This window comes from Chiloscyllium plagiosum, unplaced genomic scaffold (assembly GCF_037043375.1).
Source record: "Chiloscyllium plagiosum isolate Xiang-an unplaced genomic scaffold, Cpla_swu_hap1 HiC_scaffold_24, whole genome shotgun sequence".
NCBI classification, from domain to species: Eukaryota; Metazoa; Chordata; class Chondrichthyes; order Orectolobiformes; family Hemiscylliidae; genus Chiloscyllium; species Chiloscyllium plagiosum.
This window is the reverse complement of record NW_028270162.1, coordinates 14348133-14372132: the sequence shown is the minus strand read 5'-3', so window position 1 is coordinate 14372132 and position 24000 is coordinate 14348133. Positions and strand designations below refer to the sequence as shown.

The 24000-nt window shown below is 41.3% G+C and overlaps 1 protein-coding gene across 2 annotated transcripts; it reads left to right on the top strand.

The window, feature by feature from the left end:
• The first annotated feature begins 1473 nt into the window (after nucleotides 1-1473).
• Nucleotides 1474-13650, top strand: dgcr6 (DiGeorge syndrome critical region gene 6). Of its 2 annotated transcripts, none has more exons than XM_043715470.2 (6): nucleotides 1474-1685; nucleotides 4135-4315; nucleotides 8013-8161; nucleotides 9834-9934; nucleotides 10436-10576; nucleotides 12541-13650. In XM_043715470.2, the coding sequence occupies exons 2-6, from the start codon at nucleotides 4191-4193 to the stop codon at nucleotides 12616-12618; spliced, it is 594 nt and encodes a 197-aa protein (XP_043571405.1). In that variant the 5' UTR covers nucleotides 1474-1685; nucleotides 4135-4190; the 3' UTR covers nucleotides 12619-13650. The 2 variants fall into 2 exon arrangements, with proteins under 2 accessions (XP_043571405.1, XP_043571402.1); XM_043715467.2 differs by having other exon boundaries at nucleotides 1478-1685; nucleotides 8013-8173.
• The last annotated feature ends 10350 nt before the right edge of the window (nucleotides 13651-24000 follow it).

The window sequence follows — 24000 nt, the reverse complement described above, 5'->3', positions numbered from 1 at the left end:
TCCTGCTCATTAGTGAGAAATGTTCCCTCCAGAAACAAAGTGGACTAATCACCTTAAACCCTACAAATGTGGAAGGGATTGCTTTGCTTCTGGGGATTTGCACTTGCTCAGTAAAACAAATTGCAGCTTAAACTTGATGCTCGGCCCTCATCCATCCAGCCTACTGTTTCAGCACCATAGAATGGTTTCAGCACAGGAAGCCATCAGATCATCACATCTGAGGAACTTTCTCCAAAGTGCTGCATTCTTTTCAGATAATAATCTAATTCCCACTTGAATATCGATTGAGCCAGCTTCCACCATGCAGCACATTCCAGATTGTGCCCTCTTGTCCTTAATCCTACCATCAGTGGGATTTTGTCCCTAACTAAACTGCCAAACGCTCATGTCTTTGAGTAGCTTTATTAAATCTCCCTTGAACCTTCTCTAAAAGAAAGTCCCAACTTTTCCAATCTATGTGACTGAAGGTCCTTACCCCTGGAACTTAAGGAACATTTGCTGCACTCTCACTGTCTTTATATCTTTCCTAAAGTATGGTGTCCAGACATGGACATAATACTCCAGCCGAGCGCCGTATTTTCTACAATTTTAACCTAACTCCGTTGCTTTTCAATGCCTCTATTGAGAAAGCACAGGCCACACCGTATGGATTATGAAACACCTTCTCAACCTGTCCTGTCACTTACAATGAGTTGTGCAGTAGTTCGAGAGCGTAGAACCAGGGAGCAGAATTTAAAAATAAGGGAGATGCCACTAAGGACCTAGATGGGGCAAAATAATTTTACTCAGAGAGTTGTGAACCTTTGGAATTTGGTAGTACACAAGACTGTGGAAGCTCAGTGTTTTGAGGATGTTTAAGGTGGACGTTGACAGATTTCTGATTACTAGTGACATTCAGAATTATGGAATGGGTTTAAAGGGATTGAAGTGTTTGTCCAGCCGTCATCATATTGAATGGAGGGGCAGGATCAGAGGGCTGAATGGCCTACACTTGTGCCTATATATAACCCCAGTCATTGCCTTTACAATTATACCCTTTAGAGCAAAAATTCACCTCAACCAATGGATTCTTGTGATGCAATAGTAGTTATGCAATAACATATCTGAGTAGGTTCATTAATAATAACTGCAATCAGCCAACCCTATATCAAAACTCCCTTTCACGGCCAGCGGTCTCTGAAAAAATAAACTTTCTTCATCTCCAGGTCATTCCCACTCACCCTCCCTTTCCCTTCAATTTAGATCCACCTTCCCACATGAACCACTGGGGGCCCCCTCAGGCTAACATCACGTGATCGCGCCACTCTCAAGATGGCGGACCTTGACAGGCACGGTGTGAAAGCTTTGCAGAGGCGCCACACTCAAGATGGCGGACTTTGGGGGATGCCGTGAAAAGTTCGGCGGTGGCGCCACACTCAAGATGGCGGACGTTGGGGGACGCCGTGAAAAGCCCAGTGGAGGCGCCACACTCAAGATGGCGGAAGTAGCAAGGCGAGGGGAGAGACAGACGGTTAAATCCGTTAGGATTGCGGCCCGACACAGGGTTTCCTTCCAAATACCTCTGGCGTATATCGATTAGCTGCGGGTTTTCAAACAAAAAACAAATTCTGACTTTGAAACAATCAATGTGACTTCTATTGAGCGATGTTCTCCTTTGTGTGAAAGCGGAAAGTATTCACTTTATGGTATAACTCCGTCTTTATGTTGCTGTATTATTTAAGGATTGAGTCAGGGTGCAGAATGGTGATATGTTTTTATTTTTGATTTAGTTTGCATTGTGTGACTTGTACTAATATTGAGCAGAGTCATTGACTCGCACCAATTTAATCAGGAATCTGTGTTGCTAACCCTCCTGGATTGCTCTGTCATTCCCCCCTACCCCCGGGTTCTGCCTGTTATTGTAACCACTGCTAATAGAGAAAACAGGAACCGTGGCCTTTTCAAAATGCTCTTTTAAACACTATAAACTTAAAGTATTAGTGATGGAGTAGGAAATAAGGCTGTCTGGCTAGGGGTGGTAGCAGGTCCTGATGTGATTTTGTTATTGTCACATGTCCTGAGATAGAGAGAAAAAATCATTTTGAGTGGGTCAAATCCCCAGGACTGCATGTAACCAGAGTGGTAACCCTAAATCCAAAGAATTTATTGTTTACTAATGTATTAGGTAAATCCAGTCCCCCAGTTTATAAGAATTCCAGACTATAGATCATGTGATGGCTATTGGTGATACATGATTTGGAGATACCGGTGTAGGACTGGTGTGTACAAAGTTAAAAATCACACAACACCAGGTTATAGTTCAACAGGAGTGCTTCCAATTAAATCTGTTGGACTATAACCTGGTGTTGTGTGATTTTTAACATTGGTGATACAGCTTGCCTTGACTCAACTGATGTGTGTATCTGTAATGTGCCAGTTGTAAGTAATGGTTTATCAAGTGAAAGAACTTCGGTTTATGTAGTGCCTTTCACAATATTGGGATATCCGGAAGTACTCCATAACTCTTTCTGAAGTGGATTTGCTGGCATGATGTCAGAATAAGGACAGCTGGTTTGTGCACTGTAATGAGTCTCAAAACAAGACTGTGTAGGGTTGGACCTGTACCCATTGGAATTTGAGGTGACCATATTGAAACATGCAGAATTCTTAAGTGACTTGACAGGGTAGATATGGAAAGATTGTTTCTCCTTGTGGGAGAGTTTAGAACGAAATGGGTAAGGGGTTGCCTAGTTAGGAGAGACCTGAGGAGGAATTTCTTGAGGATTGTGACATTCTTTACTGCTGAGGGCTTTTGAGGCTGACTTGTGAAGCATATTCAAGACTGACTTTTTTTTTAAATTGGTAAAGGATCTAGATGTAGGTTTGCTCGCTGAGCTGGAAGGTTTGGATTCAGATGTTTTGTCACCATAGTAGGTAACATCATCAGTGAGCCTCAGGATGAAGCACTGGTGGTCCAAGCAAACCTACATCCAGAACCTCAATGTGAGCTCCAAATCTTCTCACAACTTGCTACCATTAGTAAAGGAATTGAGTTGTGGGGTAAGTGAAGTTGAGGATTAGTCATGATCTCATTGAGTCTGCTTTTAATGGGCTGAGTGGCCTAACTTTGCTTCTGGGAGAAAGTGAGGACTGCAGATGCTGGAGATCAGAGCTGAAAATGTGTTGCTGGAAAAGTGCAGCAGGTCAGGCAGCATCCAAGGAGCAGGAGAATCGACGTTTCGGGCATAAGCCCTTCTTCAGGATTCCTGAAGAAGGGCTTATGCCCGAAACGTTGATTCTCCTGCTCCTTGGATGCTGCCTGACCTGCTGCGCTTTTCCAGCAACACATTTTTAACTTTGCTTCTGCATCTAATCCATTTGCATTGTAGAGGAGTTTATGCACCTTGCTTAGATTTTGAGTACTGTAATGGCCAGCATGTACACATGATGCAGTTTTGATAATAAATTGTCAGGCCCGTAGGAATTCAAGTCTCATCTGGCAAATGGTGAAAATAATTACATTTCCACTCTGCAACCAAACTTTATATTACAGCCAATAAAACATCTCTACTGAAGTCTCAAATAATGAAGAATGAATCCCTCACTATGATGTCAGATTTTTTGATTTGTTATTTGCCCATGTGTCTGGTGTAACTCCAGCCTTGGGGTGATTTTCCCTCTTTGGTCTATCTCCTTCAATTTTGCTTGAACTCATTAGTATTGTTTCTGATTGAATGCTGCCCTGATGTGAAGTACAGTTGTTCTCTCTTTCAACCTGAGCTTTAGTTTGCAGTTTCAGAAGTGAGTGGCAAGGGGTACAGCTAATAATTTTCATTGTCTGGGTGGCATGTGGCTTAAATGGTGGTGTGATAGTTAACTTGGTAATTAGTTAAGGTAGGAGGTGGTGTGGATAGAAAACCGGATGTTTTGAACTAAAAGTATATTCTCCTTTGGTCTCTGCCTTACAATTTTTGGGCCACAGAAGGATTAGTAAGGCAATTCACTTCTACATGCGATAAGAGTGCAAATATGTAGTTGTGTCAAATATGTTAAATTACAAAAGAGAAAAATCTATTCTTGTAAAAAATTAACAATGAAGTCTTTGACCATGTGTTCTTGACAACACTAGAAATTATTTTTAAATCTCTGTTTTAGGAGTGGGCATTCCTATTTGAAAGAAACTAGTATCTTACTACTGGGATGATTTCCTCATGAAACATCTGAAGATGAATAAAACTGTAGAGGTATATAAAGAGCCAGCGGATATTGCTAAGCAGCAGGAACAGCATTATCATCTTCTCTCTCAGCTGCAGAGCCTGGTCAAAGACCTATCAAGGTAGCAACTCAGTGAATTGAAACATTTCTAGATATGTTTGATCAACCTGTTCAGAAATGCTACGACTCACCTCTGGAGCAGGTGGGGACTTGAATGCTGTGACTCTCTTAAGCTAGTCTACCGATTATTTGAAAATCTGAGTGATAAACATGTATAATAAGTCTAAATCCTCATCCCTTTAATCTGTATTTTTTACGTGATTTATACATTTCAGCTGCTTCCATTTAAAATGGCCAGTAAAACATAGAACTGGTAATTCGATTTATGCATTGAGGTCTTAGAGCACAAAATTTAAATAAAACAAAGTTGAAGCATCAGTGTAGTAATAAGAGGGCACTGCTTTGTTGGAGATGCAATATTTCAGATGAGCTGTTAAACCAATGCCTTGTCTGTCCTTTTAGGTAGACAAAAAATCACTTTGGCATTATTTTAAATATCAACAAGGGAATTATCCCAGTGCACAAGCCAATATTTTATCCTCCAATCAACATCGCAACAAATTGTCTGGTCAATATTACATTGTTGTTTCTGGGATTTTGCTCTGCACAAAATATTTGCCTTGTCAAGTGCCCTTCATTGACTAAAATATTGTGGGTATATGTACAGCACCAAATAGTCTGCAGTGACTTAAGAACGCAACTTGCCACCACCTTCAAGGGCAATAAGGGATGGACATTAACTATTGGCCCAACCAGCAAAGACCATATCCTATGAATTTAACATTTTTTTTTAAAAATTGAGATGAGGTTGTGCAAGAGTTTTAAAGGCTCTGATTTTTTTAATGTCCATACTTCTATTTGGAAATCTCCAGCTCTGTATTTTTGAATCCTGTCTCATATCCTTAATTGTTGATAAATATCATCTCTTGTCCCATCATGCAGTTCATTTTAAAGTTAAGGCTTAGTTGTCACTAATTTGAAAGCACATGTAATGACCAATAGAAATGGGCAATAAAAGCTGCTCCCAACTAACAAAATGCAACCTTGGATCAGTTCAACAAAAAATATCCCTTTTGCAATTTCTTTTTTAAAAAAAAGAATCTGTTCAGTAATCAAATCTTTCCATTTCTTATTGCATGTGGACAACAGGGAAGTTACTTCTTTTCTACTTCTATATCCTCACCATCTCGTGAGCACAATACATGAATCGTTGAAGGATGCAAATTTTTGTTCTCAAAGAACATTACAGCGCAGTACAGGCCCTTCAGCCCTCAGTGCTGCACCCGACTTGTGAAATCCATTTGAAGCCCATCTAACTTCTACTATTCTATTATCATTCATGGCCTTACTACTCTGAGTAAAGAACCTACCTCTGACATTTCTCCTATATCTATCACCCCTCAATTTAAAGCTGTCCCCTCATGCTAGGCATCACTATCCAAGGAAAAAGGCTGTCACTATCCAATCCTCTGATCATCTTGTATGTCTCTATTAAGTCACCTTTCAACCTTCTCTCTAATGACCTCCAGTCCCTCAGCCCTTCCTTCCATACCTGGCAATATCTGGGTAAATCTCCTCTGCACCTTTCCAATGCTTCTGCCACCTTCCTATCGTAATTGTGCATTATTGGAAATCTAGTAGCTTTTCTGGTTTGAAATAGGTGATTGTATTTAAAAATCAAATCTAATTTGGTATCCTTGAGTAAAACTGCATTCTCCACTCTCTGATATTGAATCCAATAATGAGATGTGGCTGATGATCAATTGCTGGAAGCATCCACTGTACTTTTAGTGGAAGTATTGCATAGGGCAATTCGGTCGAAAAGATTTGAAGTAACTTCATTAACTCCCAAGCTGCCTGTAACTTTTGTAGTGTGCATCTGTCCATGGTCCAGCTCTGCACCTATGTTTCATTAATGAGGGATATATGTATCAAATGGCTGCACTCCAGTCTCGTACTTTTCAGTATAGGACTTTAGGCAGGGCTAGAGATGCCTGTCGAGTGTGCTCTGGGCCCAACCAAAGTGTCTACCAGCTGCTCGGGTGTAAGCTGTTGTGGTGATTACTCTGGTTGCCTGTCTATATTCTGCAGCATTTTCTGTGCCCAGATAATCCCTTAGGAGCAAGTGGCGACTGTTATCCTGCTTGAGGTCTTGTTTGAACGTTGGGCACCACAGTCTGAAATGTTTTGTACAAAAACAATATCTATTTGGTTTTTTGAATTTTTTTCATTGTAGCTCTCCATGAAAAACAATTGGATATTGTTTTTGATTTGCCATTTGATGGCAGCAACAGCTAGTCTTTTTTAATTAACAGGAGAAAGTTCCCATTCCAGGGCAACCACTGTCAATAGGGGCTAGTGGCTGTCACTGCTGCCTCACAGCATCTGGGTTCCATGGGCAATTGATTGATTGATTGATTGATTGAGCAAGCTTGACACATTCTGCCTGCTTCTGAATGGATTTCCTCCTGAGTATTCCAGTTTCCACTCTTAACCAACCCACTTAACTTGCACATCTTTGAATTATGCCCATAGTGTCCAGAGATGTGTAGGTAAATTAGCCATGGGGAATGCAGGGTGACAGGGATAGGGTACTAGGGTGGGTCTACTTTCTGAATGGTGAGAAAATTAATAAAGCCAAAGCACAAAGGGATCTGGGAGTGCTAGTCGAGGATTCTCTAAAGGTAAACATGCAGGTTGAGTCCGTGATTAAGAAAGCGAATGCAATGTTGTCTCTTATCTCAAGAGGGTTGGAATATAAAAGCAGAGATGTACTACTAAGACTTTATAAAGCTCTGGTTAGGCCCCATTTGGAGTACTGTGTCCAGTTTTGGTCCCCACACCTCAGAAAGGACATACTGGCACTGGAACGTGTCCAGCGGAGATTCACACGGATGATCCCTGGAATGACAGGTCTCACATATGAGGAACGGCTTAGGATACTGGGATTGTATTCGTTGGAGTTTAGAAGATTAAGGGGAGACTTAATAGAGACGTACAAAATAATACATGGCTTGGAAAAGGTGGATGCTAGGAAATTGTTTCAGTTAGACAAGGAGACGAGGACCCGTGGACACAGCCTTAGAATTAGAGGGGGTCATTTCAGAACAGAAATGCGGAGACATTTCTTCAGCCAGAGAGTGGTGGGCTTGTGGAATTCATTGCCACGGAGTGCAGTGGAAGCCGGGACGCTAAATGTTTTCAAGGCCGAGATTGATAGATTCTTGTTGTCTAGAGGAATTAAGGGCTACGGGGAGAACGTTGGTAAGTGGAGCTGAAATGCGCATCAGCCATGATTGAATGGCGGAGTGGACTCGATGGGCTGAATGGCCTTGCTTCCGCTCCTATGTCTTATGGTCTTATGGTCTAGATGGTCTTTGTGGGGAAGGGGGGTCGATGTTGACTGGATGGGCTAAATGGCCCATTTCCATACTGTAGGGATCTACAGGTGAGTAGTATTTTAAAAAGGATAGAACAATGATAATGAGAAGAAAATTCACACTTATTTTTAATACATGTATTATTGTCTCCTACTGTCACAAGTTACCACCAATTTGTCCATTTAATCTGTTTCTATGAAGTGTTTAAAAGATCATTCCATTAACTGTCTGGTTGACTCATGGTTTTAACCATTTTAAGTCTCTTTTATCTGTACTTTTGTAAGCTAGGATGAAAAGTTTGCCTGAAGTGTTCTTTGTTTTTTTTCCCATGCATCCTGACTGTGTTTAAATGTTTAGCTTTTTTCTTTCTATTTTTAGCTCATGCCAGCAGCGATTATCCTACGATACACTAAGTAATCTGGCCTTGGCTTTGATTGATGGCACTGTCTTTGAGATTGTACAGGGTTTGCTCGAGATTCAGCACCTGACTGAGAAAAATCTCTACAACCAGCGTCTAAAACTGCACAGTGAGCACAGAGGTAGCATGCTTGTGGATGTCCCAGATTGAAAATTGAACTTTTAACAGATGGAAAGGGGAAGAGGCATTTACATTTGTTCTCAAATCATTCTGCTTAAACACAGTAAATATCTTTGGCAGAAATGACTACCCAGGGGAAAGAAAACAGATTTTCAAAAAAAAATGTAATTAAATGTAGTGGTTCTGCATTTTGAATTCGCCAGTATATGTTATTTGATAAGCAGGTTTTACTGTTTACTACTTCTGCATTGTGGTGCAGGAACCAATATTTATTTTAAGTTGCCTGAAGGCTGGGCTGACCTACAGGCCAACAACAATGTGTAGGGTGAAGAAACAGATCCCAAATCCTCCACAGCTGGAGAATGAATGCTATGTAGTTGGCACTGACCTTTCCCATGCTGACAGCATAGCCAACTTAGCCAACCAGTTCCTTGAGGTGTTTTTGTTGCTGTGACAACGTGTGTTTTAGCACTCCTTGTAGCCTCGAGCTGTAGACAGTGATGCTAACATTATCTTGTTTGGTGGCATTATTAATCGACCATCCTTTACTGTCAAATCCTGAAGTGAAATTTGAGCCGAGATGCTCCCTTTCAAAGGCAGAGACGCTACCCACTGCACCACAAAAAAAACCCAGCGAACTATTAGCATTACTATTTGTTTATTTTAATATATTCTGTATAGTAGGACTAAAATTAGTTTCTTTTTGTTGCCCCTGAAATACGTAGCTGGCTAGGCACGTTTTGAGAATTTGCAGGTAAGTCAGGTGAGCCAAGAACAAACTTCCTTCCCTTAAGAACACTAGTGAACCAGATATAGATTTTCATGACCAACAATGATTATCTTTTTTGTTTAATGAAACTGAAATTGCTGGAGAAACTCAGCAGATTTGACAGACATGGTTCTGAAGAAGGGTCTCTGCATATTTAAAAGCCAACCAGCTGTGGGTCTGGAATTGCATGCAGGCCAAACAACACAAAGATGGCAGATTTCCTTCCTAAAGGTCATTACTGTTTTTACTACCATTGACAGTGGTTACATGGTCACCATGAAAATGACTTTTAATTCCAGATCCATTTATTGGATTCTGATTTCACTATATGCCTTGGTGGGACTTGAACCCTGGGCACTGGTTGGGTATTCTGGTTTACTAGTCCAAAGACGTTACCAGAATTATTCTAGGATTCTTAACTGAATTTAAATCCAAATGATGGGTTTGAACATGTATCCATAAGGCATTAGCCTGGACCTCTGGATTACTGGTCTAGTTCAGTGATATTGCACAATGCCATCACATGCAAGAGGTCCTTGTTGATAGCAAATGTGAACAGATTGGCAGCAACTCACTTAGAAAACCTATAACAGGGAGAAAATGATGATTTCTAACGTCTCTGCTATTTATTACAAATTTAAAACTCTAGTAACATGCATTTTACATAGTGAAATATTCTTATTGCAATGCACTTCACAGAACCATTATAGAACTTGACATCAAAACAGCTGGTACACTGCTTTTAGTAAGGAAAGGTTCATAGTTTGCAAGTTGATCTGGAAACCAGCACAGTCCCTTTGGCAGGGGAGAGGGGGGAGCAGTTCTGCCAAAATATTGTATTTCTTGATGAAATTTCCTTCAAGAAAAAAATACAAAATAAATTTTCTTAAAGCGCTTAAACAGGAGTTGCTGAAAAAACACAAGGAGGCACTACAGAGCTGCAAGACCCACAACATGGCAGTGCTCCGTGCAGCACAGCAAAGGGAGCTTGAGGTAAAAGATTTGAGTTAACCTGCTTTTGCAATGGCTTTAATCCTTTCTCCAAGCTTTTTAGATTTGTCTAATATTTTTGTACAAGATGAGCTAACATTCAGAGGCTAATTCTTAAGTGTTGAACTATATTGGATATGTTTCACTTGTTAAATTTTGGTCACTTATTGATTTCAAGTCGTCATGACGAGAGAGCTGTCTTCAGTCTGAAATTTACTTCAGACCTCTACTAGTGCTGACGGGTAGTCTGACTGTTGTAAGACATCAGGGAAATAGACAAACGTGACTTTTCTCCTGCATTCAAAACTTAATAAGGTTAAACGAACAAAGGCTTGGGTTTGCAATACTTAATTGTTTTTGTATTTTTTTAGCAATTACATTCCTTTGCCATTGCTGTAAAATTTAGAACTGAGCTAGTGATTTTCTTTTTTTTTCTTTTCTCTTGTCTTTTAACCCAAACAGGCTTGAGCTCTATAACACTTTTTTTTTTTCTTTCCTCGCTAGGCTTTGGAGCAGAGAGTTAAGGATGAGCAAAGGATGATGGATGAGAAGATAGTCTTGGAGCTAGATCAGAAAGTGATTGACCAGCAGAACACCCTGGAGAAGGCTGGTGTTCCAGGATTCTACATTACTACAAACCCTCAGGTGACTCCCCTCTCAAAGATGTTTAGTATAATCTTTACTTTTTGGGTCACTTTTCTTTGCTTACCAATTACACTTAATGTTAATGGGTTTTATGTTTTTTAAAAAAAAACATTTACTTCTAGACTTCCAAGCCTGAGTTGCTCTCCAAAAGTCTGTCAATATTGTACTGTTAACTTGTGTATTTGGATAACAGGTGGTGAGAAGACAACTCTCAAACAGGACAAAGAGCATTCTTGCTGAGAAGCTTGTTATCCAGAGCTTGATGATGTTACTAGGACTGATTATTCATAGGCTTGCTGTCAGCAATAGTACAATAAAATGTGCTCGTGTGTGTATGTAATCTATTCATATTCATGTTTTGTGAATTTTTAAAACCGCACTATCACTGTTACTCTGCTTTCCCGTTGGCTGAGAGTTTATCCTATGCTGTAAATGGTTGGGCTCAAAGGCCCTGGGTTTAATGACTACCCTGCTGAACTGATTGAAAGTATTGATGTTATGATTGGTCCCATTCCCCTCTTAGGAAGGGAGAAAAATATGCCATAGATTACACTTTCTTCTTACTGTTGAGAAACCTTTGGAAGCACAGGGAGACTCTCTAAATAGCTTAGCTGGTCTGCTTCCCCTTAGTCAGATCAGCTTCCCCTTCGTCAGATCCAAACCCATGACCTGTATAACCTAGAAGGGCAAGGGCAACAGATACAAGGGAACCTGCAATTCCCTTCCAAGCCAGTCGCCATCCTGACTTGGAAATATATCACTGTGTATCATTGGCTGTCATTGGATCAAAATCCATGAACTCCCTCCCTAACAGCATTATGGGGATTCTTGATCCGATGAGCTACAATGGTTCATGAAGTAGCTCACCACCACCTTCTCAGGCAATAAATGATGACCATACTAGCAAAGCCTGCATCCCCTGAATGAAGGTGTGGAAAGTATCTATGAATATCCAGGTTCATGTTACGTGAGAGCTGTCTACTGTAGTCAGGCCAATGTTTGAATAGGTGCTTGTGGCATTGGTTGTTAGGAGCCAACAAAAGCAGTGTTTTAGTGGGATACTTGTACAATATTAACTTTACTTTCAATTTGAAACAGGTAATAGGAAAGGACTTCCATATTTACTGACTGTTATCTTATGACCCCAGCATCTGATCCCACCCTCAACGTCTTCTGCTGTCATAATTTTTAGGACTGTATCTGGCCATCCCTCACTCTTTGGTTTTTGGAAGGGAAAGAGCCTGTCTCGCAACATCTTCTACATGGGAAGTAATCACTCAGTTCTCATGTTGGTTTTGTTTGAGCCACCTCAGTGCCATTTTGTTTTTAAAATATAGGGACCAGAAGTGATCAGTGTATTCATAGTCTAACTGAGCTTCTATTCAAATTTTAAATTGATTTTCAATTGTCCTTGTGGACATTAACCACAGTGATTTTATTTTTCTGAATGGCCTTATTAGCCTTATCACTACTTTAGTGATTTGTGTAACTGTGCCCTTGCTCCCCCTCCTACCTCTACCCCATTTAGGTACTTGCTTGTCAAAGAATACGTGACCTCCTCATTCTTCCTACCAAAATAAGTTGCATTACATTTTTAAAAGTATGTAGAACTTTGCTTCCTAACTGCAGGAAGGACATTTTCCCCAAATCAGAGACTCACTGGAGTATTTATGATTAATTTTGGAACAATTCACCAGAAATTAGCCAAACTAGCATAAGATTAACAAATTTCAAGTGTAAGTTATATCCAGTGCAAATTTACATTTTTGCAGGTTTTTTTGAAAGCATCATATTGGCTGTTTTTGTCCACAAACTTGCCTCCCCTCGAGATCAAAACAATCAGCATTGCAAGTTTCTGCCAGTTGTGGCACATTATCAATGACAGGACGTTGTGGCCTTGCTGGATATTTGGCAAAGCTTTTAGTGGTCCAAGTTCTAAATGGTTTTGTTTCTGTATTTTACAGGAACTGACCTTACAGATGAATTTGTTGGAACTGATCTTAAAAATGCAGCAGAAAGTATGTGAATCGGGGAGTTGCTGATGTAGTATGTCATTGGATTTAAATCAAAGAAGTGGTCAGTTCATCATCTAATAAACGTTCAGCAACCCCTAGATTTGAAATGACAAGCCAGAACAATCGATACTAAAGGTTTGCTAAGTGCTATTTATACAGGAACTCCTGACTCTAACTCTGGTTATATGATAAGATGTCTGTAAATTTCAACTTGTATTCAGATGCCAAATCATTATACATTACATGTGCACAAGGAGAGGAATACAAAACACATTGCAGTTGTACTTTATTTTGGTTCAAATGCTCCATATTAAATCTGCTCATCTTTCGACACTCAGGTTTTTGGAAAGTGAATTGTGTAATTGGTACCGTCTACTTACAGAGCTTCCTGTAATATTACCATGTTTATCTTGGAATGTGACTGAGTGGTAAAACTGATACTGGTATCAAAGAACATCTTTTATCCAATTTATTTTTGTTATGCAAGTTGACATAAAGGAATCATGTGAATTAGTGTGACCGAACTGTGCATGTTGTATAAGCAGAAAATCTAGCGAAAGGAAAGCAAATGCAAGAAAATGAAATGCTGACAAGTGAGAGGCTGCAGATTCCACTTCCAGTAGCTTATTTTTGTTATGGTGGGTTCACAGAGAAATTGTGATCTTTGTTTAAAAAGCTTGAATATTGATATCAATGTTACACACTTTTAGCAGATGGGAATCTTTTTTGCTTTCAATTGGCATTTACTTGATATACTTGAAATGGAGTAAGTGTCTCAATGCTATGTGAAATAATCTATTTATAAATCTAGATAATGACCTGTAATATAGTGGGGACGATTGCATAAAATTCCTACAGGCAAGTCTGACTGGCTTACCAAGGTTGTTTATTCAGCTACTACACTCTTAACTTTTTCAGTTTAAATTGGGAAAGCATCTTGGCTCATTAGTGTTGTATATTTTTAACTTGGTTTGTTTTCGATCTGTAAGATTCTCAAAGTTTTCAATAATTTGAACATTTTTCTCAATGAATAAACTTTTATTTTTTTTTTAAAAATCATTTATACTTTCCTGTCTTTAATCACTTGTTCAGTAAGTGTACACAGTATTAATAAATGTCTAACATTTTAGAACTGAAATGGTTGGAATGGTTATGTTGCTTGTGATATCATTAATTTTTAGATGGTTAGTGGGGACAGAAATACTATAATCACCCAGATTCGTACAATATTTGGGTAATATGACTTGATGCATCAAATATTAACTTTGTAATTCACCTTCTCCCTTACCTTCACCTACCTATCGCTTTCTATACTACCATCCCTGCCCTGCAACCCTACCCACCTCTCATTTATCTCTTGCCCCCCTGGCCCACAAGCCTCATTCCTGATGAAGGGCTATGCCCAAACATCGATTCTCCTGCTCCTCGGATGCTGCCTGACATGCTATGCTTTTCCAGCACCACTCTCTTAACTCTGATCTCCAGCATCTGCAGTCCTCCCATTCTCCTTTTGTTCTAGATGGTGTTGAATTTGAGTGTTGTTGAAGCTGCACTCTTCTTCAGCCATGTAGGAAGTATTCCATTATATTCTTGACTTGTGCTTTTGTAGCTGATGTACATGGTAAATGGAGTCAAGTGAATTGCTTGCTGTAGTATTACTAATCTCTGGCTCTTGACCACAGCCATAATAAATACTGTGGGTCCCAGTTCAATTTCAGGTCAATGCTGAAAATGTGTTGCTGGAAAAGCGCAGCAGGTCAGGCAGCATCCATGGAACAGGAGAATTGACATTTCGGGCATAAGCGAAGGGCTTATGCCCGAAACGTCGATTCTCCTATTCCTTGGATGCTGCCTCACCTGCGCTTTTCCAGCAACACATTTTCAGCTCTGATCTCCAGCATCTGCAGTCCTCACTTTCTCCTCAATTTCTGGTTAACACCTGGGATGTTGAGTTGTTGAGCTAGTGGGGACAGAATTCAGTGAATGTTGAGGGATAATGGTCATACCCTGTAGTTGGAGATGGTCAATGCTCATCATTTGTGTGACATAAATGTTATTTGCCACTTAGCAGCACAAGCCTCAATGTTGTCCAGGTCTTGTTGCATACAGATACATGCATCAGCATCTGAGAAATCAAGAATTCTGCTGGACATTCTGTGCAATTACCATTTTTGGAGGGGAGTTCATTAATACAGCTGAAGATGTTTAGGTTGAGAATGCTACCCTGAGGAGCTGCTGCCATGATATCTTGGGCTAAGATAATAAAGAAGCTGAATGTTTCAAGTCTGGTTTCAAATGTGCACGTGATAAAGGACAAGCTGCTTTGTGTAATATTGATTGAGGATTTAAAGGTTGCTTGAGAATTAAATGCTGAGAGATCTCTTGGTCTTGGAGTACGTTATTGTAGAATGGTCGTTGTCGTCATTATCCATGGTGTCTCTATTCAGTATCTCATCCAAAAGGCACCACCTCTGATAATGCAACTGAAATATTGATCTAATTATGCTCTGGTCACTGAAGCGAGGCACCAACACCCAACTTCCTCTTCCTGAGAAGTGAGTACCACCAGTGAGCCATAGGTCAGAGGTTATAGTAAGGGATTATATATTGTTACTTTGGATTACCACAACCAGAAGAAAATATTTGTTTTGAGGTATGAATTAGCTAGCCCAGTGAACAATAACCCTTGACTAACATCAAAACTGTCTCTCTCTGTACTGCCCACTCTATAATGACCTAGCCCCTTCCACTTCCCACAGCCATATAAACCTCAAAATGGTCAAAAGTAAGTTTTTTTTTTGGAAAATAGCTTGAGATTACTCAACTGCTGCCACATGTCAATAAATTCAGGCAATGATGCCAATATTTTAACAATCTGTCTTTCCTTTCTAGCGATGCTTGCAATAACAAGAAGCTGTCAACTTGTTTTTTAACCTCCAGGATTTCCCAGAAAGCATAGCTTTAAGTTTCTTGCTCTGTGCCATTCTGTGTGCATATCCCAGGTTTTATCAGGAAATCTCTATCCTTAAATAACTGTTCCCATAACAACAGCAAAGAATCAAAATATACCAGAGGCACTTCAGGATGGAAGTGCCTCTGGTTATTAAGTAGGTGGGTGGGTAGATGCTGCTAATTTGCATAACATTTATAACACAAATGTGGCATTTAATCCAATAAAATGCTGATGGTGTTTTTGCTGAACAGAAAGTTTCTCTATCTTCACCTAACTCTCTTCCTTTCTCCCTCAAATATTCTTTTAATTTGCTGTAACCAGTTTGCTATCAATTTGTAGTGACCTCCTGCTTCCACCTGCTGTTCCCTAGTCATGAATCTACAATCTGATGCCTTATCGAAGTTTGCTGACAGTTCTGCTGTTTGACTGGTTCTTCCAGTTTATGGTGAGCAATAATTTGACTCTTCAAGTAATTGGTCATTAAAAATAAATTTACCGTTCAGAGTTTACAGTTGTCAGAAAAATAATGATGAGCACAGCACTGCCTATTATGTGTATGGAAAGCCTGGCAATTTGTGACCAGGAAAACATGGAGTTGCAAATTGCTATAAAATTGCAGCACTCTTCTCAAATGGGATTCACCAACAATTATCCAGAGTCCAAAAAAAGGTAAATTTGCACTGTAAATTTCAAATAGCCCTGGCACAGCCATTTCAGGTTAGCAATTTGTGTTGCAAAGTTATGGTGGATAGGAAAGTCACTCTATCCACTGGTAGAAGAGTCAATAACCATAGTGGGAGAAGAGGTAGAAAGCTAAGCTGAGAATTGAGAACTACTTTTCTCTGAGGGTGGTTGTAGTCTAGAACTTACTGCCTGAAAGGGTGGTTGAGTCAGAAATTCTCCAACATTTTAAGCAGTATTCAGATATTCCTTTGTTTCCCTCCGGGCTATGGGCTAAGAAATAGAAAATGGGGCCTGTTTAGTCAGATATTTGTGGGTAAGCGCACAATGGGCTGAATGGCTTCCTTTTGTGCTGTAAATGTTTAAGTCTGAGCTTACAATCGAGGCACACGAAAGCACAGTTGCCAGTTGTGCAGAGATCAAAGTGTACGATGCCAGAATTGGAGGAATGCAGAGACTTTGGTTTTAAGGGTAAGACCATGGAGGTTGTTCCAAACAGGTAAGTGGGTATTGCATTTGAGGTATTGTTGCACTGAGAACTAACATAACTCAGCTAGAGACTAACGTGTTGACCAACCAGGTCATACCCTCTACCTGTCTTCACCCATCCTCACCTTACCACCCTGCCCCCCCACCCCCTTTATCTGCAGCTCCCCTTACACCCACCCCCAGTCCTGAAAAAGGGTTACACCCAAAATGTTGACTTCTCCACCTCCCTGATGCTGCCTGGCTCACTGCGTTCTCCCAGCCTCCTGCTTGTCTAATATAACTCTGCTAGCACAAAAGTGATTCGTGAAAACTTAGTGGATATGGACTGCAGAGACTGGATGAGCACAAGTCTATGTAAACTGGAAGGTGAGACCTAATCTTGGAATATGTTGGATAGTCCAGACTAGAAGTAACATGTCTCTGTCCTGGGAGTTTTGGGGGGGACAATATCAATGGAACTTTTAAGTGGGGAGTAAAGAGTGGAAGGAGCTTTACTTTTCAGTTACCTTTAGTCTGAAAGATTGCAGTGGGTTTTACTTTCTGTTCAAATGAATAGAGGGGTCTTTACTATCTAACCCTGGGCTGTATCTGCTTTGGGAGTGTTTGATGGAGGAGGTGCAGAAGGAATTAACTTTTTTCTTTTAAAAGAATGGAGGTAACAATGCCATGGATGAGGAAATGTTCTGAGGCAGGGTGGGAAAGAGTTCTGTGAAGTTTTTTCCCCTTTGCTCTTTCGATTAACGAATAAAAGACAATAGTTTCAATTAAAGTCTTCTCTATGTTTACTGGATGAGCAAGAATTTCCAGCTACTGCATGTTGGCAGGAAGTGTGACAGTGGAGGGATCAAGAGAAACGGTGTTAAGATTTGTCCTGATGGCATTCAGTTCTATGCTGAACCTGATATTATCACCCAGAGACATCATTATCAATCCTCCCAAAATTCATCGTCTCATAATTTCTGAATAAAATTCCATTTACCACTCCTTTTTCACATCCGACCAATATATATTGTAGGCTAAGACTTTCATCCTTACTATTTACCATGCTGTCAATGTTCATGTCATCTGCAAACTCACTTGTCAAGCATCCTATATTTGTGCTCCGATCATTTAATGTGCACTACAGACAGCAAGGGACCCAGCACTAAATCAAGTAGTATTCCATCAGACACCAGCTTTGTCACTACAACCTTCAACATTACTCGCTGCTTCCTATTATTAAGCCAATTTTTGATTCCACTTGCCTTGGACCAGGTGAGCTTTTACTATCGTAAAATCCCTACATTACCTAAAGCTGTGGTGTTGGAAAAGTGCAGCAGGTCAGGCAGCATCCGAGGAGCAAGAGAGTGTTTCGGGCGTAAGCCCTTCATCAAGAATTGCAGAAAGGGGTCATGCAGCTCATCAAGTCAGTACTGACCCTCTGAAGAGCATCCTAGCCAGACCTAGCTGCCTACCCCATAATCCAGATTTATCACGGCTATTCCACTTAGCCTACACATCCCTGGACACTATGGATAATTTATCACAGCCAGCCAACCAACCTAACCTACGCAACTTTAGACACTGGAGCATCTGATGAAAACCTATGCAGACACAGGAAGAATGTACTAACTCCACACAACAGTCACCCAAGGCCAGAATTGAACTTGGGTACTTCCTGGTACTGTGAAGCTATGCCACTGTCCTCTGAGCTATTCACGCAAACCATGCACTGTTGGAGGTACTGTTTTTGTGATGTGATGGTCAAACCAATACTTTGACTATCTCGTCATCTGAATATAAAGAGATGGTAGGATTCACAGATGGAGGATGGTAAGGGAGTTTCCACCAGCTTCATGCAATCTCCCACAGAACACCTCGGATGAAATAGTGAGACAGGGTGGGTATGGTAATCATTGCTTTCCATCTGACAAATCTGGCAGGATTCTACGTGAACATGGGTGCCTAGTCCACTTGTCACACAGTGGCCAAGTTGAAAGGGAATCCCTGTTCTCGGTTGTCAAGGCCTTTACTCCATGGGATATGCATTGATTTTTCCTGAAGTTAGGCAGAAAACTAGCCACAAAAAGACATGACCCTCTCTCACTAGTATCCTTACATACAAATGAGGAAGGACACCACGTTGACTGGGACAACACATCCATCTTAGGACAAGACAAACAAAGACATGCATGAGAATTCCTAGAAGCATAGCATTCCAACCAGAACTCTATCAACAAACACATTGAGTTAGACCCCATCTACCACACCCTGAGAAAAGGAACAGGAAGTGACTTCACCACAGGAAATTACATCACGAACCCAAAGAAACCCAAACATATAAATAGAAAGCAGGAATTACAGCATTGCTTCACCTGAGGCCCACTGAAGATATTAGCTAGTTGGGTGACGAAACATCTGGAAATGAACCTTCAAGCTCAGTGAGTAAACCTACATCCAAAACCTCAACCTAAGCTACAAATCTCAAACCTTGCTGTGAGGGGGCTTAACTAGGAAGATGTCAGGAGCATGCTTCCCCACATGGGACACCTAGACCTGGGGGAACAGTTTCAAACTAAAAGGTCTTCCGTTTAAGGAGATGGTGAGGAGGTGGTCTGTTGAAGTGGCAGGCAATGGGAAGCTCAGGATTTTTTTTTTGGACAGAACGTAGGTAGTCTGCGAAGATGGGCTTCTGCTAAGCTTCCAGTTACCTGCCACTTTAACACACCATCCCGTTCCCCGGCTAACATCTGTCTCAGGCATGCTGCAGCGTTCCAGTGAAGCTCCGTGCAAGCTGGAAGAACAGCACCTCATTTTCCACTTGGGGACCTTGCAGCCTTCTGGACTCAATATTGATTTTAGGTTAGAGCTCCTTCCCCACACTTTCCCCCTACCCCCATACACCAGGCCTCATTATCCCGTGGTCTGCAATTGCCCACAATCCATTATTCACCGTTAACAGCTCTTTATTCTCCCAGGCTGACCATTTTCCACTCCTTTGTCTGTCCAACTGGTCTTCTCTCTCTTTGGGCTCTCCCTTCACCTATTGTTTCCTCCTTAGCCCCTCCCCCCCCCCCCCCCCCCCATCATCAGTTCTGAAGAAGGATTACTGGACCTGAAATGTTAATTCCAATTTTTCTCCACAGATGCTGCCAAACTTGCTGAGTTTTGCAGCAATTTCTGATTTTGTTTCTGATTTCTAGCATCTGTAGTTCTTTTGGTTTTTCTTTAGCTTTCTTGAGTAATAGTACCCCACTAACTGTTCTCCTGTCCTCTGGCACCACTCCTATGGTCAAAGAGGATTTGAAAATTAATGTCAGGGCCCCTGTAACCACCTCACTTTTTTTCCTATGTCTCACTGGCATACATCTATCTGAGCCTGGGTTTTTATTTCAAATTTAAAACCTCTAATACTTATCCCATGTCCCATTCTAATTTAGTCATGTACGTCACTGTCCTCCTGAGATTTCTATACCTGCATTGTTCTTCTTTATAATCAATAAAGATGCATAACACGCATTTAAAACCTTACCTATGCCTTCTGGCTTCACACACAGTTTGCCATTTTGATCCCAAATGGACCCTACACTGCCCCGGGTATCTTCTTGCCACAGAATATTTATAAAATCCTTTTGAATTTTCCTTTATTTTATCCACCAGTGTTTTCTCATGTCTCCTCTTTATTCTTCTAATTAATTTTAAACAACCCCTGCATTTTCTATACTCTGCTAGGCTTCTAGCTTTTTGAACCTTTTTGGTATCTACCATCAGCTTCCCTATTTCCATTATCTGATCCTGTTTACCCTTTAACAAACATGGTTCTCTCGATTTGTCATTCCCACCCTTCAATTTTATCAATTTTAGATCGTCCTTCCACCCTCATTATTTCTCTTTTTGAATGACTCCCCTGTTTCTGATGAGATTTTCCTATAAGTAGATGCTTTTCGGTCCACTGACTAGACCCTGTTCATCAAATTAAAATCAGCCTGCCTCTAGTTCGGAACCTTTATTCCGGGTCCATCTTTGTCATTTTCCATGACTACCTTAAATCATACTGAGTTACGATCACTCACCGAAATGCATCTCCATTGACACATCTGCCAGGCTTTGTTCCTTAAAATTAGGTTCAGCATAAAGTTCTCCTCTAGAACTTTATATGTGGTGCTCTCCAAGAAATATTTTAAGAATTTTATGCCTTTTAAGTCTTTCACACTTTGTCTATCCCAATTAAGATTCAGGAAGTTAAAACCCCCTAGTATTTTTATACTTGCCGATATTACCCGATCTTCTGTCTCTCCCTGAGCATTTGGAGATCCACAATACATTCCCAACAATCTGATTGTCTCCTTTTTGCTTTTAAGTTCCAGCCATATGACATCAACTGAGGAGCCTCCCAAGCCACCAGCCCTCCTTAATAATTGACTCCTTAATCAATATTGCAACACCATCTCCTCTTTTACATCTCTCCCTATCTTGCCTGAAGATTCTAAACATCAGAATATTGAGCTGCCAGTCCTGCTCCTGTCTTTCTTACTGTCTCTGTAATAGCAAAATCATACCCCATGTTTAATGATCACCCTCAACTTCTCTACCTTACATTAAAGGAGCCTTGCCCTGCTCCTTCTGCCTTAACTTCTCCTTATACACTCTGCCATCCAGACTGACTTGCTTTTCTTTATTTATCTGTGCATCACATCTTATTGTACTCCATTCCCCTGCCAAATTAGCTTAAACCCTTACTAACAGCATGAGCAAATGCACTGCCACAAGGATTTTGGTTCCATTTCAGCTCAGATGCAACCAAGCAGACTTATATTGGTTTCTCCTTTCCCAGCAGCAGACCCATAGATTCATAAGAGTCATAGAGGTCTACTCCACAGAAAAAGGCTGTACCAGTGAAAAGCAACAACCTAACTATTTCCAGTACTTGCACAGAACCTTGTATGACTTAACACCACAAGTGCACATCTAAATACTACTCCGTTATTTGTGTTTCTGCTTCTCCCATCCTTAGAGCCAGTGAGTTCCAGATTCCTACCACTCTCTGGGTAAAAACATTTTTCCTCTCATCCCTTCCAAACCTCCTTCCTCTTACCTTAAATCTTACCTTCAGGGTGGCACGGTGGCTCAGTGGTTAGCACTGCTACCTCACAGCACCAGGGTTCCAGGTTCGATTCCAGCCTCAGGTGACTGTGTTAGGTTGCACATTCTCCCTTGTCTGCATGGGTTTCCTCCTAAAGTCTAAAGGTGTGCAGGTCAGGTGAATTGGCCATGATAAATTGCCCATAGTGTTAGGTGCATTAGTCAGAGTGAAATGGGTCTGAGTGGGTTACTCCCCAAAGGGTTGGTGTGGACTTGTTGGGCTGAAAGGCTTGTTTCCACATTGTAGGGAATCTAATAAACTAATAAATCTGTGCCCCTGGTCACCGATCTCTTCACCAAGGGAAAAAAATCTCTTTTTGTCTATGCTCCTCATTATTTTATACATCTCAATCATTCCTAATCTCCTCTGCTCTAAGGCAAACAACCTCAGACTTTCCGAGCTCCCTCCATAACTAAAGCTCCCCAACTCAGGCAACATTCCTCTGCACCCTCTCCAGGGCTATCACATCCAGACTATAGCTGCACACAATATTCTAGCTGTGGCCTAACCAATGCTTTACACAGTTCCGGCATTACCTCCTTGCTCCTAACTCTATGCCTTGGCTAATAAAGGCAAGTACACTACAAATGCCTGAATAATCACTTTATCTGCCTGTCCTGAGACCTTTAGGGGCCGGTGGACATGCTCACCAAAATCTCCTGATCCTTGCTGCCTCTCGGGGTCCAATGAAAAATCAATAGTCTTCCCTCCTTCTGCCACACATTCATCTGTTACGTTCCCCACATTCATATAGCACATGGTACCAGGAACGATCTGGAGAATAAATCCCTCAAAGTCCTGCTTTTCAATCAGCTGCTTAGTTTCCTAAATTCTTGCTGTAGGACCTCATCCCTTTTCCCACCCATGTCAGAGGTACCAATGTGAACCCCAACTTCTGACTGTTCACTCCATCCCTTCAGAATGCTGTGTAGCTGTTCGGTGAGATCCTGGACCTTGGAGTCAGGGGAGACAACACACAATTGTGGAGTCAAGTCTGCAGAAACTCCTATCTGTACCCCTGATTATTGAGTCTTCTACCACTAAAGCTCTTCCTCAACCCACCTCAGGTAGCTGGTCTCTGGCTGCACCCCCCCTGCCCCCCCCCCCCCCCCCCCCCCACCAGAGAATCCACCAAAAAGCTATCCTTCAGTGAGATGCACTCTGTTGCTCTCCTGAATGCTTGTGTGCCATTCTTCAGACTGTTGGTCACCCGTCCCTTCCCTGATGCGCTTTCCTATGTTGTAGAGTGACCACATGTCATCCAAATAACTGCTGTGCCTCCAGGTGACACTCAAACCCCAAAACCAAGCTCTCAAGCTGCCCAAACCACAGCACTTCCTGCAGGTGTGGTCATCCACACCACCGGAATGTCTAAGACTTCTCATATACTGTTGGCTGAGCGACGCACATGACTGAGGCTCCCTTGGCATACCCTAAGTTGCATTTTGGGGTCATGAACTCTGCAGCAGTAATGAGCTTCATGGAGCCTTGACCGAGTTGTCCCAATTGTACCCCGCATTGTAACAGCCCCTGTTCTCTCAGACATCCTCCCCTCTCACCCACAATGCCCTCTGGTGGGTTCTCAGTGGGGTCACCACTACTTTCAAGCCTCAAATGGGGCCACAGTGCCGAAATGGTTCAGACCCACCTAGATGATCTGTTGCCCTCACCACATGGTAATCGATTTGCTCTTCTGGTAATTTATGCCACAACATCGTTATCCGAATTATAATGTTGAGTGAAGATCCAATTCATGGCATTGATACTCCCCATGCTTCAGCAATGTTAAGTTCCAAAGACGATCTACTGGACTGGAAATGTTAACATTGTTTCTCTCTTCACAGATGCTGCCAGACCTGTTGAGTTTCTCCAGCACTTTCTGTTCTTATTTCAGATCTTCATCCTCCACAGTGTTTTGCTTGTAATTGCTTCAGCAATTTCTGTCCAATCTCCAGTGTCGATTCTGATTTAAGATACACATTACTTTTGATGTAAAGGGCACTGCTTGTCACTGGCCACTCGGGTGTTTCTTTTCTTCCTGATGTTGGAAACTGAATAAAGATTCGTGCACCTTGTGTCTCTCACTGTGTCTCACACCTACACACACACAACATGGGTGCTGGTGAAAAAATAAGCACTACCTACCGCAGTTAGGCGGGAGTGT

Excerpts from the sequence above, each read along its gene's own strand:
- dgcr6 (XM_043715467.2), top strand. The coding sequence starts at position 4,191 with ATGAAACATCTGAAGATGAATAAAACTGTAGAGGTATATAAAGAGCCA. Across the intron at positions 9,935-10,435 it reads CACAGCAAAGGGAGCTTGAG|GCTTTGGAGCAGAGAGTTAA; the intron begins GTAAAAGATTTG and ends TTTCCTCGCTAG. Across the intron at positions 10,577-12,540 it reads ACATTACTACAAACCCTCAG|GAACTGACCTTACAGATGAA; the intron begins GTGACTCCCCTC and ends TGTATTTTACAG.